This window comes from Cadophora gregata, assembly GCF_030347475.1.
Source record: "Cadophora gregata isolate MNR1 chromosome Unknown scaffold_1, whole genome shotgun sequence".
Lineage (NCBI taxonomy): Eukaryota > Fungi > Ascomycota > Leotiomycetes > Helotiales > Ploettnerulaceae > Cadophora > Cadophora gregata.
In genome coordinates this window covers 2,944,690-2,961,987 of record NW_026695924.1, presented here as the reverse complement: position 1 = coordinate 2,961,987, position 17,298 = coordinate 2,944,690, and the positions used below count along the sequence as shown (strand labels likewise).

Genomic DNA, 17,298 nt, shown 5'->3' with positions numbered 1-17,298 from the left:
GATTGTGGCCTGACGTATGCCCACCAATCACTCTCAACCAACAAGTCCACTTACTCGTCACCTTGCAGGACTACTGGTCTGGAATCTAAGCATTTTGGGAATCTATCTAAGATTGCAAATGCCGGAAGAAGCATTCAGCCTTGGATCCACCATTGGCGCACTCGCCTCATCTAGCAAAACTGTCGTCAAAATCTTCCCTCGGCTATTTCAATCAACGGCTCTGACAGCGGTTCTTAGACGTTGATGTTTGAGCTCAGTGAGGAGGTGCAGATGAACGAGCTGCTGGTATTGGTTGGAACGGCCGAGTATGAATGCGGCTGTCGTTGAAACTGTTGCATTGCGTTTATGAAAAGAGCAAAACAAAAGGTGTGTCGTTGTCGTGAGTCCTGGCCTTTGTAGCAGATCGAACCTACTGACTGCTTGTACAGGCAAGGCTCATTGATGATCAAAACAGCAAAAATCGAGCGGTTCACATGAAGCGATTATGAGTGTAGGCTAGACCCAGGACGAGCCGAGAGACGATCAGAGAGACAGCATAGTGGGAAGGTAAAAGGTAACAAATCTGACGTTGTATATGACTTGTTGAAGATACACGGGATGGAAAGGAGATTGTCGGCCTCAGAACCTATATTTCGGGCGGAATGTTGACATCACAGCGAGTCCGGCAAGTAAAGCTTAGAAGTAGGCAGAGATACGCCCTGCCATCCGAGGAATTGAGGAGAATTTTTTTTCTATCTATAACGATTATTGTCCTACTTCAGCGGATTTAACATGGAACCCTCACCAAAGGTTGGAAGAGCTTTTTCGTGGAAGTAAGCTTCGCAAGGTGAGCCCGACTTAGAACAAAGGCTATATGATCTGTCTTCCGTACTACCAACATTAATACTTTGATGGACAGTCCTCGGACACCTACAAGTTCTACAAAGGCTGGTTCCAGGTTAACCTTTTTTTTTCCAGAGACGTAGTCTTACCATTGTCCTCATCATACTAGCTCGCCAACCTCTTAGGGAGTGGCTCAAGTATAGAGCTCCACGCAGCAAGGAGATGTGGACACCACCAGCCCAAGAAAGGTGGGTTTTCCTCGGTGGTATCTTTCTGCAAGACATGTCTATGGAAGCCGGAAGCGAAGTTTAGTATCTACATGAGAGTCGAACTAGTCGGACTTGCCCTCACTGGGCGTTCGTGGCTGTTGACGACAGATCTCAGTCGCAGGGTTAGTGTTGCACGATGAAGTTGTTCCATGGGCTTTCTAACTGACTCGTGATTCTGTATTCTAAGCCTTCTAAGAAACTTCACAACTGTAACCACGCAGATTGTTAGTAAAATATCCAAGCGGACGGGAAGAGTTCCAGCATCGATTGCGTACTACAGGTACCACGTCTTTCAACATGTCTGCCTCTTCCATAATTCGGCACATCCTAGCATTCGCACAAATTTTCCTCTTTGGCACAAGAAAGAAAGCTCTGGCCAGGACCGCCACTTAGCTGTCTCTTATACAGCACTAGTACATTTATCGTTTGATTGTTGTTCCTCTAGCTCCAGCAACAGCTTCACTCCCGCACTAGAACAAAGCTATTGTGGGGTACTAATATAATCTGGGGTTCGACTCCAATCGATACAGTGCTTTGCATTACTCCCGACCTTTGAGATCCTCGTTAGCGTGTGCTGGTCTAGGCATCACTTCCAGGGACAAGCAGCAAGTAGTGAAGGACCTCTCCCGGGGGTTCGATTCGTATATTTCATTGAGCTACTGATACACTAACCTATATGTGAGTGAACTATTCTACAAGACAGCACTTGGTGATGAAGAAGGTGTAGGATTTACCCTTGCCTCGCCGAAGATTTGCCAAATTAGGTACCTTCCTACCTCGGACGGGCAGCCTCTTCATTAAGCGAAATGGTCGCTAGGTAACCACCTCATGTTTCCAAGCTGTTTTTGCTTCCCAGTCCGATATACTCCAGCCATTAAAAGTTCCCAACTGTTTCCATCCCAAAGTGTAGTAACAATCAATTCCACGCCAGCATACCGAACAAATGATTAACTCGAGGCATCCAAGCCATATTCCTCGTTCCGCTTGCCGTCCATCAAACATGCGCAACTTGCGTCGAAATCGTCGTCTTCCTGATTCCAGACTCCCAATCTAAGCCATCCTCGCTCCCACTATCTCCTAATCGAAGCACCGTCTCGCTGTTCCCCCACTTGCTTTGTCCGTTCAATGCTCTCGAACTGTCTTTCCTGCTCAGGCCACCGACGTTTTTCTCCGTCTCTCCAGCGGTACGACTTTCGATTGTCGTGGTAATGCCGTGGTTCCTGCCGATATCGCTCCTCAGTCCGAACTCCTCGGTTTCACTGCGACTCTTGCTCCGTACGTATTTGTGGGCTCCTGATGCTGGCCAAGGACTTGAAGGTCCTTGTGTTGATGATCCGCCCATGAGGTGACTGCGTAGAAAGAACGTTCGGAAGAGAGGTCGGAGTGTTGCAAAAGACGAAGCTGCAATTCCAATTCCCGTCTCGACAGTCGACCCTGCGTAACAAAAATCGCTTAGTGACTGAATAAGATGAGGACAGTTAGTATTGGTTTTCGTTGATCACTTACAAATAGCTACATCGGTTGTTGCGTAGAGGAAGTCTTCTTGATTGGCCAGGCCTTTGACATATGGGATTCGGACAATCGTAGCTGTAGAAGCACTGCCAGGATGTCAGAGATCGATATTGAAAGAGAAAGACTCGTAACTTACATCGCTCCCATCCCCAAGATCATGGCAACTGAGATTTTCGTTCTGATATTCATTTGCAGATTCCATATCAGGAACACAGGCAGAATAGCCATCGTCCAGTCGGTCCAGCACGACACTGCAGAGTAACCGTATGTTGCCGAAACAGTAATGTTCGGATCGATACATGTCCCTTTGCCTCCAGTGAATCGAGTCCAGAAGTATGCACTAGGACGGCATTGTAGGACGAACAGGAAAAAGAAAAAAATGCCATAGGCTGTGTGAACCACCATGACCGTCCAGATGATGGCCTTGTGCATCGTGGAAACAGCAATTCGCATCAGCATAATTCCAATGCTCAACTTGAGTGCCATGTTAGATAGGACATAAACAGGCTCACAGGCCCACCACCACTTTAATCCGATAGGAATGTCCGCTGGAGGGATAACGGAGGCGTGTTGCCCAGTACCATATTCAACTCCAGTAATGGCGAACCCAGCAAAGAACACAAAAAAAATCTGAATGCATGTCAATCCCGTATTTTTGGATGAAGTTCAAACTGTACGAACATAGGCAATGATAGCAACATTGTCGTCCCAACCAAATGACTTAACCACAAAAGCACGGCAGTAGCAACGCAGCGCAATTGAGACTGTGGTCAGAAGCAGAAAGGCTCCTGCAACTCCGGCGACCTCGGGACCTCGGTTTTCTGCTGGCATTTCCTGAAAGCCGCGATGTTGAGACTCGAGAATAGGTTGTGAAAAGAAAACTTCCGTTGATCTCGTTATGATGTGAGTATTATTGATAACGGGACTGGGTACAGGTTTAAAAGGGACAATTTAGTTCTCCTACAAAGAAATGCACTTCGCCAGAGACCTCAGTCTCACTCCTTGATTCCGTGAGAATCCCAGCAAGACTGATTGTCGATCTCACCAGCCCAGGAACAGGGCATCATTCCAAGTGGATTCTAGCTTTCTGTCAGGCACAGACACTAGAGAACCAGACAATGGTCTAGCCTTGAAGTTTACGTCTGCCGTATGCGGTTTTGGGCAGTCGTCCGAAATTCTCACTAATGCAGATGATAGTCATGCCTGGTAGCGTCGGCGATGGAAGCTGACATCCAATGAGAAGTGCCTTGAGGTTGCCATCCGAGCCATCAACGAATATGACATGGGCTGCCATGCGTTTCTGCACGTGTGAAACAGCCTAACGAACCCAGCAGAAGGACCCTGGATGCGAGCCAAGGCAGCCAAGCGGGGTAGTAATTGGAGTGATCTGCGATCTGAGGATTATTGTTGTTGTTGAGGTCACCGAAATTCCCATTTTTGGGGTACTGTATGCCCCTTCAGCCGCTTTGCAGAAGGAGTCTGTACAGATGAGGAAGTGAAGGTCGAATTGGTCGAAATTACATATATACAGATTGGGCTCTTTACGTCGACGATCTCTAAACACAATAATGGAAGTCATGAAGGGAAGGCCCGAAAGCACTATTCATAGCGGCCCTTTACTACTGCACGCTTTAGCTGTCTGGATTTTCAGTTCTGTTGTGTCAACGGCTGGGCCACGCAGGTTCCCTGGCTACAGTAACTTACTAATACTGTCATGTTCGCCAATGGCTCGAAAGATCCTGATTCGCTCCAGTAGTCTGCTCCTCTTTTATAGTTGACTAAATGGTGATAAACATGGTATGGCTGGAAAGAGGCTGATGGAGCTCTTTCCGTCATCCCTCGGACCTTTTACCCCTGAGTGAGACGGGAACAAGCGAGGCAACGGCAATTAACCGCGGCATCAGAAGTTGAAGAAGAGATTTCCAGATGAGAATTTATTCTGCTCCAGGACTAACCAGTGCAGAAAAAGGCACCAAGTGATTGTTTGTAACACTGTCAGCTTGAAGTTGAGGCGAGAGAACGTACATAACCCATACAAGACGGCTTGACGTGGAGGAAGCTGTCAAGTAAATGTTCGGATAACCCGAGTCGGCGCTCTTCGGGCGAGAAGCGGGTCGTACCCTCGTATCTGGCTACTGTGCTCGACATAAAGACTTCATCTATGACAAGTGAATCCAGAGCAAAAGGTCCCCAACTTAGATTCTCAAAGCGGCTGTTCCTTTTCTCTTTAAGACGATATGCCGTCTCTTGTTCAGATGTTTTTCATAGCTGCATTGCCGATCATTGGCGTGGGTGTGTTCTTCTCCTCCTGGTTCCAATCGTCCATTTTACTGCCGTGGAACTCATCGGCTGTCCCTCAGGTGAAGCTCTCCCAGGGGCTGGTTGTTGGGACGATCTTGGATCAGAATTTCCCAGCCCCGATTGATGCTTTCCTGGGGCTTCCTTACGCTGAGGCACCTGTTGGGGATAGAAGATTTCGACGGGCAGTGCCTTTGCCGGAATCGAACAAGATATTCAAGGCCCAAGCTTATGGGCCAATGTATTTCCTCATAGTCTCTTTCCTTGGATTATGTTGAAATCTTTGCAGATGTCCCGGCAAACAATTGCTCAGCGGCAAGACTGCACCTCACAGCGAGGATTGTATGACTGTCAACATCTTCAGACAGAAACCAGCTGCCGATCAAAAAAAAGTCCCCGTTGCTGTTTACATTCATGGGGGTGCATTTAACAGGGGCAGTTGTGAGTTACAAGCCTCTGAATAGGATGTGAAGATTGGTGGTTGACGAAGTCGCAGCTATGATGCACAACACCGGATCGATGGTTGCATGGTCGGAGAGCCCATTCATCGGAGTCAGCTTCAACTATAGGTGGCCAATCCGCCAGCTTTTGTTCTTAAAGTACGAGTGGCTGACAGTTAGTAGAATTGGTGCACTTGGCTTTCTCCCATCGAAGCTCTCGTTCGATGAAGACATTGTCAACATTGGACTTCATGATCAGATATTTATGTTCCAGTGGGTGCAAGATAATATTGAAGCTTTCGGAGGCGACAAGACCGATGTTACTATCTTTGGTCTTTCCGCTGGTGCTCATTCTGTCAGCCCCCTACCGCACCTTCGCATGCTCAAAGGGTCCACTAAAGTATCCACAGATCGGCCATCATATCCTTAATTACAAGGAGGGAGTCGCTCCTCTGTTCCATAAGGCTATTATTGAATCTGGCGCTCCTACATCCAGGGCCGTCCACAAGTACAACGCTCATGTCCACGAAGAACAATTCGCCCTCTTTGTCGCTGAAAGTGGCTGCGCTGATTTACCCGAAGAATCTATAACTTCATGTTTGCGGTCTCGGCCAGAGAAAACTATAGTCGCAGCCTCTACGACTGTGTTTGACAAGTACAACCCGAGTCTACGCTGGGCTTTCCAGCCAGTCATAGATAATGAAATTATCCACCAGCGTCCGATTGATGCCTGGCAGTCCGGCAAGTGGAACCAAGTCCCCATCATGACCGGACATGTTACCAATGAAGGAACATACTATGTTCCAGCTTCAATGACTAGTGGGGAGGACTTCACCAATTTCTGGCATGTATTGCTACCCCACTATTCGAACGAAGATCTCAACACTATAAACTCTTTGTATCCTGATCCATCGAAAGATGAAAGATACAAAGACACTCGGGACTTGGGAGCTATTGGAGTGGGTCCTCAATTCAAGCGCGTGGAGGCTTCGTATGCACATTATGCGTATGTATGCCCTGTTCGTCAAACTGCCCATATGGCGTCAACTGTTCAAGAGCCTGGGGTCTTCGCCTTTCATTGGGCGCTGAATAAGACCGTCAAAGGTGGAGCAAATCATGGTGACAATATGTACTATGAAAGCTTCCAGGACGAAATCACCAGCATCAGTTCGGCCCAGAGGGAGGTTTCCGGAAAGTACCATGCGTATGTTACCAGTTTCATCACACACGGTGACCCCAGCGCCATACAAGGACGATTCGCAGATCGGCCGAAATGGGAAAAGTATGATTCTACGAGCGCCCGGGTTATGACTTTTGGTAAAGGCAATGATGAGAGGGCTGGAGGTTCTGGGCTTGGCGATGCTGCACAGATGCTTGGAAGTGATTGGGTGAAAAGAGAATGTGACTTCTGGTGGAGGAAGAGTCATGACACGGAGGACTAAGTGTAGGCATCTAGTATCTGAGGCCTACCGGGAGAATCGAGTATCCTCTGATATCTTGCCGTCTACCACCGTATCTCCTGTATATCTTGAAGTGCTCTAGATTCTGTCCCATATCTCCAACCCTGTAAGTGCCGTACTAACAATACACAACATCCCTGCATTGCCAGGAGATACCGTCAGCCATCCAGTGATCGATCCCGGAATTGACAAATCACACACATCAATCACTATCTTCTTCACAACGTTCCATCTCTTTAAACTTCTCTCCCTCGCTCTTGAATCCTGGTCTTGCGCGACTATGGTTCCATCTTTTCTGTTCTCTCCATCGTCTCCCTCGCGCACTACTGGTCCTTGCCCACTCATATCCCAGAGCTCCATTAGTGCCAGAAAGATTCCCAAAGTCAAGGAAAAGAACCAAAATTTCATGGCCTCAACAAATAACCCGGCAGCCCAATATGTTTGATAAACTCCCATGGCATCCAGCTGCACCAATTAGCCTCGAACCTTACTCACCCCATGCCATGTTTCCTTTAGCGAAACACCGCCCATTTTCCGCTTCGGAGAGAATCTCTCATGACGTGCAACTTCTAGACTTACAATGGTACAGCTTTCCAAAAAGAGGAACATGCCCAGACAACTCCACTTGCCGAACTCCAGCACCGCAACAAGATCACTATGCATCGATAAGGCCTCGAAAGCAAGCACAAAAGCATCGATGAACTTCAAAACACGAAGATAGCGCCGTCCTAAGGCATTTTGAGTTGGATTGCCAGCATTGGGCATACTTCGGATACAACATACCGAGGGCCAGCTGTGAGCGAGCTCGAAGCCATGGTGAAGCAGCAATTGGGAGTGAATAATGCGCTGCTACCACTTGCGAACACGATTGCAGGAGACGTAGCGTCTTTTCTAGTCCGGCTGAAATAAGATTCTGTTAGCTTGTTTGCTCGATTGTTTTGGCTCCGCGGCGACGATCCGTCAAAGGTTCAAGTACGTGTCGAAGTTCACAATAGTCCAGTCCAGCAAAGTGGTAGATGTAGTCCGAGAAAATAAAAACCTCGAAATGGGAATTGGTACCTGCACTGCCGACGAATCGCGAGACCTTCGTCAAGGTTTTGGAGGCCATGATCTTGAACAAAAGCTGACAATATCCTCCAAGCCTTTGGAAAGCTCGAACAATGTCATGTTGGTTGATATTGTGTGTGTTGTAGTGTCAATTGCTGGTGTTCTTGAGTGGGATGAAGCTTGGCGCTTGGCTTGGGATCGGATAAGCCGGGACAGCGCGTCGCTTGTCCTTGTCTGCTGTCACAAGCGGACCACAGGATTTTGGCCATCCCAGCTCCATGGCCTCATACTTTCAACTCCTTACTGCGTATATCACCAGGGGACCATGATATCCTGTATCGTCCGAACCAGGAAATCTACGCCGGCCACGTAAATTACAGTGTACCCCCCGGTCTTAATGCTAGCTCGCCACTGGCGCCTATGCAGTTGCTTTTACGTGCTCCCCTCACGGTTGCTATATCAATATACCTAAATTTGACACTTTAAACCCTTGTCACCTCTTAAAACAGCTTGAAATTCTTCTATTTCAAGTCTAAATGATAAACTGAGCCGGCCCACAATTTAACATTAGGACCAAGGTGCACCTACTATCCCCCCCTCCCCTCCCCCTAAACAAACGTTAAACCTCATGAAAACTGGACCTCGTGTGGGTAGTCAGCTAGGGCGTCTATCTAATAAGGATACTAACACTGAGCCTCGAGCAGGGCTTTAACTCCATCTCGAACCTTCTATAGCTACCCTTGCTTTTACAATTGACTAGAATTTAGCTCGTGCCCTGAGTATCGCTAGGGTCGTCTACCAGTTAAAATACGCCTTCCAGGTGTTTAGCCTATAAAAGTCCACCTTTGACGTTTGTTTAGGGGGGGGAATAGTATCAGAGGTAAGTTAACAGAGGTTTGGCCCGGATCAATTTTTGCCTCTCCATACCCCCAAATATCAGCCGTATACCACTTACCAGCGCGCAAGGCCTTTTTCTTGTTGCAAATTAATATCCATATAGTCTTCTATCATTTCCTAACTTCTCAGATGAAGAAAACGCGCCCGTCAGAGTGTGGTCCAGGTTCAGCAAGCGGAACAGGGTGTGGCAAGTCTGGTGAGATTCTGTAGTCGGCATTCACCATGATATAGCACACGCCTTGACAGGACAGTCTACATAAAGACTCACCGCCCTGAAGGGCCGCCAATTACGAAATCTCACACGTGGTAAGTCGCATGTGTCTGTAGTTCTTCGTTAGTAGTTCTCATGCCTGCTTTGGCGGCTGCGTCTTTGTTAGGATTGAATAGCGGTACAAAAGTAAATCTATGACATCGCATTAGATTTGCTACCGATCATCTTCAGGAAAATACCGAGCAACCCATGCAGGAAGTTTTCTGGCTGTACAAACGTATATTGATTGTCTATTTTCGATATTCTGAGCAAATATACGGCGGAGCTAAGAGAAACAGGATAGAAACTCCCTGATCATCCTTGTAAGGACTTGGAAGGCTTGCGGCTCTTGCCAAACAGCGCACAGCTTACAGAGAACTGAGCACCAACGGTCAATCATGCGTGTCTCTAAAGTGGACCTGATGTGAACGTCGCTCATCACACTTGTCCCAATCTGCGCACTGCGAAGAAGCAGGGTGACTTCGAAATTCTGCGATTGTCTGCGGTATGCTGGGTGTATGTACGTCTAGGGTTGTAACTTCATTCTTGTGGTCTGTGTTTGTTGATCAGATGATATTTATCTGCTGTGCTGACATGCTCAGAACATTTGTCACTTACCTGGACACGTGAGCTAATCTGTATAACGCATCAGTTCGGTACACGAACTCAAGTCTATGGGTACGTATATATTTCTCCGCTCCGGATTGTCTCTGTAGGTGATCATCGTCATCGGAGCGGAAGTTACTGTCGCATGTTGGGGACTTGTCGCGGGACTGCGACCGCAGCAGACAGCTCATGGAAAACAGACCAAACCACGTTGTGTGCCACGTCTCCAGGTCGTTTCTACTCTCTATTCTGCTATAAGATGATGCAATGCAATTATATGCTGTCCATGGCCCCAATCATTTGCACGATAAAGCTGACTTCTATCGTTCATTGGCTATGATTGGCTGTTTGGTTGGTTAAGCGAAGATGGCGAAATAAGCTGCGAGCATGAGGAATTGCGTCTCTCGGGCACCGCATTATTCAGCACAAATGACTGAATGATTTACCCATTTGTATTACTTAGATTCAAACTTGCTCTTCAGTTTTCGTCACAATTAAGCTCTTGCCTGGGTCTGTTTTGTTTCATTTGGTATTGGTCAGCAACCGGCATTGGTACTTCCAGGACATCGGAGCTGATCGTTGGAGCCTTTCATTGGAAATAATTAGCTTCGAATTCTCTCTAATGGTTCATAGAAAGCATCGCGTTGCTGTTATTGGAGCTGGTGTGGTGAGTCTAGCAACGTTCCAGACTTAAAGAGCATCTCAGCCCAATTTCGGAGGAAGAAATCGACGCTACGATATTCACGAGTCATCAATGCTAACTTCAGAAGAGTGGTGTAGCGTCTGCAAGACATCTTACGGCTGTAGGGGTAGATGTTGTCGTCTTCGAGAGATATAAGACATCGGGTGGCAACTGGTAAACTTCGCCTTTGTCTTCTGTTTGCAATGGCTTATGCTATTAGGACCTACGATGAGCGAAAGCCCATAGAGCCGCCATATCCTTCGATCAAGCCTTCCGCTGCCGATTTTGTAGCTGAGTTTGATGGCAAGACCGAAAGTTCCAAGTACGGCCGAACCAACGGAGCCGATGCTGACTTGGACCTTGAGGAGTTGAGGTTTGCTCCTCCCGGGTGAGCACTATTTCTTGAAATTATCATTCACACGCTGAATGTCTACAGCCCGGCCTACTCAGGTCTCATGAATAACGTCCCAACATCGCTCCAAGAAATGAAGGGCCATCCATGGCCCGCTGGAACAGATAGTTTTGTCAACGTTCGTATCAAACAGCAGTACATCCAATCCTATTCCAAGTCATTTGGAGTTGAGCCCTTGATCCGGTACAACACTCGGGTCGAGGGGCTGAGGAAAGTCAGTACTAAGTGGGAGGTGCGGTCTACTACATTTATTAGAGTAGGACCACGACGGGGACAAAAATGGCACTCTGTTGAGGTAAGTGTTGTTCAGCATGTAGTCAAGCTATACTAATATAGGGCAGGAGTTTGATGGTGTTGTAGTAGCTTCTGGACATTATCATGCCGTCGGTGATGCCTTTCACCAGACAACATCTACTCCTATATTGACTGTCGCTTAGGCCAAGATTCCAGATATACCTGGTTTAAAGGAATGGAAGACCTCCTGGCCAGACCGAATTTACCACTCGAAGAGTTACCGGAAACCAGATGAGTTGAAAGGCCAAGTCAGTCCTTCCTGACACTCTCATGAACTCAAATCTAATGATAGCCTAGACTGTCTTGATCATCGGGGCAGGAGTATCATCGACAGACATTGCAAGGGAAAGTCACCTCGGAGCAAAGAGAATCTATCAATCGAGTCGAGGGGGTATATTTGACACGCCACTCGACTGGATCCCACCAGATACGGAGCGTGTCACGGGGATTGCTAGCTTTGAGGTTCCAAAAAAGGGCCAAGAAACCCCTGGGAACATCACTCTCACGGACGGGAGAGTACTAACTGAAGTCGACAAAGTCATCATTGCAACAGGCTACCTCTTCTCCTTGCCATTCTTGGTCAGTTTGCATGACGATTCAGCTACACCAGAGAAAGCCAGCGATACAGTCCTTGTCACTGATGGTTCTCAAATCCACAACCTCCATAAGGACATCTTTTACATCCCGGATCCAACTCTGACGTTTGTCGGGATACCATTTTACACTGCAACTTTCACTCTTTTCGAGTACCAGGCCATCACGGTAGCAGCAGTCTTCGCTGGGTTCGCACAGACTCCGTCAGAGGCGGCCATGCGTACTGAATATGCTGAGAAGACGAAAGTAAAAGGATATGGCAGATCTTTTCATTCTTTGATGAATGCGCAAGTGGAATACGTGGATTCACTGGTGAGATGGGTGAATAGTCAAGCGGAAACGACAGGCGGAGCCAAGATCCAAGGTCACTCTCCTGAATGGATTGAAGAGTCGAAGTCGATCCATCCAAAGTTTCTGAAGTTTCTCGAAACAAGAATCAATGGGCACAGGGTCGGTGATGATGTCTTACGTGCGGAGGTATAAGAGAAGGGAATTAAATAATTCACAGAACCCTACAATTGTATCTAGAACGTTCGTTTGTATGTTTCCCAGAAGCTCAACTGGGAGGGAACTCTGTATTCTCAAACTGCCCTGGATGTCTTTAGAGAGCATCTCTATCATCTAAGCTGTAATGTTTTTTCCATCCATAGCCCTACATAGATAACATGGTGGCGGGAATCGATGATCCTGGTTGACATGCTACTCCTGGTGCAGTAATCTGATCTCAAAGGGCGGGTTTTCGTCAAAGAGTGAAAAGGTTTCGTCGTTAACTTTGGCAACCCCGTAAGTTACCTGACAAAGTTGACCGGTTACCATAGTGAACATGTCATCTTTAACATCCCCTTCACGAGGATCTTCTCGAATTCGCCAAGGTAAGCCTGCTGTTTTGCTCTGATGGAAAGCACATGCTTGAGATTTGCCCGTAGCATTCTTTTCCTTCGCCAGTCAGTGTAACAACTTTGTATTGTGTCGCTGGGTTCATGACCGCCAAGAGTGATCGAGTCTTCGAGAAGTACATCGACCCATGTTTTTAAGTGAGATTCCAAGAGAACCAATACCTGCTCCTCGCTCGTCGCTAAAAGGTCCTTCGAAGTAGAATTGGCATTGACAGTGCCGCGGCGAGAGCGAGTGTCCTCAAACGGGATGGTTCTTGACGATTGCCCCTTTTCAACCCATCCATACTCGGGCTTGTGGCAGTCTCGTCAACATGCAAATCAGGGCATCAAAGTTTCGCAAAGGATGTATTTTGCAACGCCGCAGCCTCTGTCGCATTGATATCCGTGAAGCGCCGACATAAGATCCAGACCTGTGTAGTGCCAGTTCTGCACGTCTGGTACCCAAGAAGTGAGCTTCTCATCCGACGACTAGTCTCCTAAGCAAGCGTTCAAAAGTTGGCGCCCTCAAGTTGACTCCAAATAGCTGTAAGTGCAATGCTTGAACACGAGCAACATTATTTGGAATCTTCCTCGTCGAAGTCGCCTGCTCAGATGTTCCACGAAGCCTCGAAAGCATACCGCCACTCTTGAGGGTCACGGACTCTGGAGTATCGCGTTGCACGAATGATCGATAGTAGTTCTCGACGACCGATTACAACGGGCGCTGCATACTCTAAGTAGTCTTGTCTCATATGCTAGATGGATGATAATCGTTCTGCAGAGTTTATTGTGTAACCAAATCGCTCTCGCGGTACCTGCCCTTCAAAGGGTACTGCTGAAAGATTTCAATGTCTGGCATGACTTTATTTTAAACCCAGCGCTTACATGAGTCTGACAGAAGGCCCAACATGCGCGGGCACCAACGCGGAGTCAAAATCATGTCAAAAACAGCCATTAAATCGAATTGCTTTGGTCGTTCTATAAATTCGATTTGAGTTCTCGTGCTATTACTACTAGTATTTTTGGGCCACGCAAATGGTGGCCCAGGAGATGCCTCAGTGCCACAGTAGCCCATCAGATCTTTCACCTCGGGAATTATGTGATGTTTTGGACTGTAAGGAGCGGGTGCGCCTCTCAGTTTTTTCGGTTAGAAGCGACATGCACCGAACAAAATTGGAAATACTGTACGAACAATGAGACTTCAAAACTTTTCGGAGCTGAAAAGAGGAACCTTCATCTTGGATGTTATCTGATTTCAGTCAGAGCCGCCCAGTGGATGATACGGTCATGAAATCAACCGCTCTTGGTCAAGATGTGACGTTGCAGAGTTTCAAAGCAGCCAGAAAATTTAGAAAGCTCAAACCGAATCCCTTTTGGTTTGCAATGTTACAGTCCTATCGGTTGTTTTAAAGCTCTCAGCTTTTCCCAGATAGTGTGCTTCTCTACGTCAACGAGAACTCCCTCATATATTGACTGAAAAGACACATTTGAACTTTTGGTTAACACGGATTGGATTAATGCGGCGTAAACAAGACTTTCAATTCACCAGGGGAAGAGGAGAGAGAGCAGAGCCGTAGATGTCATTGGATAGTATCGGGAGGGCATCTCCACTAGTTCATTCCAGTCCATGCCAAGGGCAACAATTCCTCCATTTACAAAAATGGAAGAAAGCCGAGCCCAGAACAGAAAACTCGAAAACGATCTCAGATGAAGTCCTTTGATCAACAAAGTCCTGTGATCCTTAATACTTCTGCATGTCCACCGACACTCTGTCGAGATCATAATCTTCCGGTCCCATATGGGTGACATGCTGGATTGCATGTGGCAAGTGATCAAACCACAAGTCAGGCACCGTAATCTTGGGTTCGGCGGCAACCTCTTGTCCTTCAACTTCCATTACACTTCCCACTATCGGTTCAAAGGGTGACGCTATTTTCCATCCTGCTCGTTCAAACCGCCTTTTTACACCTTTGTTCATTCCCACGAAACGGAATTCTACTCCATCTCCAGCATAAAGCCGCAATTCTTTCTTGACATCCTCGAATAGCTGAATTGCGCATATGTCGATGAAAGATGTTGACGCCATGTCAAAGATGACCACTCGCAGACGCGGAATGAAAGTATCTGCGTCGTTTATGCCAGCAGCTTTCCTGATTGTAACAATATGCTTATTAAGATGATAGTTCCAGGGCCGCCCTTCACCAGTTGTTGCAGTTTTGGAAAGGCCAGACTGGTAGGTGTAAATGGTATCCATGATGTGACGTTTGAGCCTATCAGCGTTGAGCCAAATTGCATCAGTCTCAAATTTGATGACTTGTGTACCGGCGGGAATGCGATCTTCTTTCGCCCACCACTGCAAAAAGTTAGCATTGGAGAGATTCAAGTCCTAAGAATGGGATCCTGAAGCCCTCTCGGAAGATAAAGCGCCCTCTAGGCATTTCTTGGACTCGAGAACCTAAACTATAAGGAGTAGAACATAATAGAGAGTTACATACGGGAGGACTGTTGTTGCTGTATTGGGTCTCAAGATCGATCGAGACGATGCCGGTCGGCCGAGAAAACATGATTCGCATGGTGGTGTAGACGATCATGAAGAACAAAGATCCAAGGACACCGACGGTTCCTGACTGAGCCAGTGTCATGTTAAATGCCAGAAAGAGCTGTAGAAAGTCGACGAAGGAAATCTTCCAGAATGCTACAATGAGTTTCTGCGGCGGCATTTGGTCGAATACTGCAACAACTATGACTGCTGCAACGGTGGCTGAAGGAATGAATTTCAATGAGTTACTCAATGCAAACATCCCAAGGAAGACCATTGCGGAGGAGAAAACTCCAGAGAGCGGACTTCTTGAGCCTGACGTTGCTAAGACTGATGATCTGGCCATGTCTGATCCGCCGACTGGGAGTCCGCCAAAGAATGAATTGGCGAGATTGATAACTCCAATGGAGAAGACTTCTTGGTTCTGATCAATGTCGTAGCCACCTTTATGGGCAAATGTCTTCGCCAATGCTACGTGCTCGAGGGCTGTGGACAACATGAGTGTGATCATGGACCCAAAGACACCTGACAAGATTTGTTGGTCGGGAACAGCGGCGACAGGAGTCGTAGCAACGGGTCCGAGAACGGACCACAGCGGTAGATCCAGATTTTTGTTAGCAAAAAAGCTGATTCCCGTAAATAGTCCTAACACGTTGATGTGCCGACTAGCAGCAAAAATGCGGATGAAGGCATTCTTGTGACCCCATTTGTTGCCAACAAATTGCGAAAATGCGAGGAGGACGATTGATGACACTGCGATGGCAACTGTGATACTTTTGGTCTCCCCAATCCTCTTGATGATCTCGGGCATCATGTCTATGAACACAGGTGACACTCCTTGTAGTCCCAGGATTGCCGGAATCTGAGAGTTGATGACCACAATGGCTGTACCCATGGTGAATCCCAATGACATAGGAGTGGACACATAATCAAATATGAAGCCGAGATTGAGTATGCCGAATATCAACGACCAAATGCCAACAGAGAAGGAGACAACTGCCGCAGCAAGTGCGGGAGGAATCCCGAGCTTCCCTAGTTCGACAACAATGGTGGCAGTGAAAAATGCAGTTCCGGAAGTTGGGCCTACACTAATATCTACAGAGAGATTTAGTAGCTGAGCTGTTTGTCTGTCAAAACTCCACAACGCGAGACGCACCTCTGGAAGTTCCCATTATAGCATAGATCACTCCTGGGAGCCAACTCGCAAGAAGTGCCTGCTGGATTGGGGCACCCGCGATTGTCGCATAGATGAGCGCTTGTGGGATAAGAAGCATGCCAACAGATGAACCGGCCAAGGCGTCATCCATGATCCATCTCAGGTTGTACGCTGAGATCCATTGGACTATCGGAACTTTATTAGTGAAGTATCTCCCCGTGCCAGCACGGAGTCCTCTGGCTCCCAAGACGAGACCCCTTCCCAGCCGGGGGAAGTTTGGATCATTTCGTATCTTGCCCCCGATCTTTGCACCAAGTCCCATTTTCGTTGACCTGACGGGCGATAGCTTCCAGCGTCGTTTGGCCTGGGGAAGAGGTTGATGGGTGATGATGGGTGAGGTTGAATGGAAATTGAATACTTGTTTCGAGGGAAGCTGGTAAATGCACACCTACCTAGGTACCTACATATACATATGGACAAGTCAGGTGTCTTGTCATCAGTCGTCTGAAATCGGTAGCTATAAAATACCGAATAGCGCATTTAACTTTCGCGCTGGGTTTCAAAACGGCTATTCTGGCATGATAGAGTCGAACCTTGCTGGAGAAGCTTCATGGGCAGACAGTTCAACCCCACTTTCTCCTGCCGCCAGCCACACAAACACCTGCAGTCGGGCTCTCTGAGATGCTTGGGGAAACAGGTGAAACGGGCAAAACAAACTTCACGGGAACTGCCACAGCACCACACCAGGGCATTTACTGCCACGTGCGAGCCCCAGACCCGGACTCGGAAAGTCTACTTTGTGTCGAAGATCCAGAATAGATTGATAGTGCCATAGCAACGCGATACTCTGTCGCACCTTGGGTTTCATCAGCTTCACAACCAGACCATGACGCGAGTCAACTCCGCCATGTCTCAAAGCTCCATAACTTGAAGACAACTTCATCCGAACAATTTGATGGTGAGCAATGGGCAGTGTTAGCAATGGGCAATGGGCAAAGAGCAAAGAGCAATGAGCAATGAGAAGCGTCGAAACGAACGGAGCGACTGATCCGGGAATAAACCTACAGACGCGGGCACTGACGGATCAAAGTAACGAGTGGCAGAAGCATCGTAGAACCCGCGATGCAAGTGACGTGTACGACTGA

At 47.6% G+C, this 17,298-nt stretch overlaps 5 protein-coding genes across 5 annotated transcripts; 2 read left to right on the top strand and 3 right to left on the bottom strand.

The window, feature by feature from the left end:
* Positions 1-2,085: 2,085 nt before the first annotated feature.
* On the bottom strand, positions 2,086-3,434 carry ONS95_000941 (uncharacterized protein; the record flags this gene model as incomplete). The annotated part of the gene is made up of 4 exons (XM_058494120.1): positions 2,086-2,525; positions 2,598-2,689; positions 2,740-3,233; positions 3,285-3,434. 4 exons carry the CDS (start codon positions 3,432-3,434, stop codon positions 2,086-2,088), a joined length of 1,176 nt encoding a protein of 391 aa, XP_058364323.1.
* A 1,334-nt stretch (positions 3,435-4,768) lies between these two features.
* Positions 4,769-7,704, top strand: ONS95_000940 (uncharacterized protein). The gene is made up of 4 exons (XM_058494119.1): positions 4,769-5,342; positions 5,398-5,470; positions 5,525-5,696; positions 5,752-7,704. The coding sequence occupies exons 1-4, from the start codon at positions 5,246-5,248 to the stop codon at positions 6,781-6,783; spliced, it is 1,374 nt and encodes a 457-aa protein (XP_058364322.1). The 5' UTR covers positions 4,769-5,245; the 3' UTR covers positions 6,784-7,704.
* Positions 6,880-8,449, bottom strand: ONS95_000939 (uncharacterized protein; the record flags this gene model as incomplete). The annotated part of the gene is made up of 3 exons (XM_058494118.1): positions 7,585-8,449; positions 7,381-7,529; positions 6,880-7,266 (listed from the first exon to the last, which is right to left on the bottom strand). The coding sequence occupies exons 2-3, from the start codon at positions 7,462-7,464 to the stop codon at positions 6,880-6,882; spliced, it is 471 nt and encodes a 156-aa protein (XP_058364321.1). The 5' UTR covers positions 7,465-7,529; positions 7,585-8,449.
* On the top strand, positions 8,450-12,066 carry ONS95_000938 (uncharacterized protein; the record flags this gene model as incomplete). Its single annotated transcript, XM_058494117.1, has 5 exons — positions 8,450-9,051; positions 9,295-10,990; positions 11,037-11,078; positions 11,133-11,237; positions 11,287-12,066. Exons 2-5 carry the CDS (start codon positions 10,739-10,741, stop codon positions 12,064-12,066), a joined length of 1,179 nt encoding a protein of 392 aa, XP_058364320.1. The 5' UTR covers positions 8,450-9,051; positions 9,295-10,738.
* A 1,733-nt stretch (positions 12,067-13,799) lies between these two features.
* On the bottom strand, positions 13,800-16,693 carry ONS95_000937 (uncharacterized protein; the record flags this gene model as incomplete). Its single annotated transcript, XM_058494116.1, has 4 exons — positions 13,800-14,811; positions 14,954-16,092; positions 16,154-16,339; positions 16,606-16,693. The coding sequence occupies 4 exons, from the start codon at positions 16,691-16,693 to the stop codon at positions 14,200-14,202; spliced, it is 2,025 nt and encodes a 674-aa protein (XP_058364319.1). The 3' UTR covers positions 13,800-14,199.
* Positions 16,694-17,298: the final 605 nt, after the last annotated feature.

What these genes read in the sequence shown, in the direction of transcription:
- ONS95_000940 (XM_058494119.1), top strand. Translation starts at nt 5,246, where the DNA reads ATGACTGTCAACATCTTCAGACAGAAACCAGCTGCCGATCAAAAAAAA. An exon ending in TGCATTTAACAGGGGCAGTT is followed by an intron (nt 5,343 to 5,397) that starts GTGAGTTACAAG and finishes ACGAAGTCGCAG; the next exon opens with CTATGATGCACAACACCGGA. An exon ending in GGAGTCAGCTTCAACTATAG is followed by an intron (nt 5,471 to 5,524) that starts GTGGCCAATCCG and finishes GACAGTTAGTAG; the next exon opens with AATTGGTGCACTTGGCTTTC.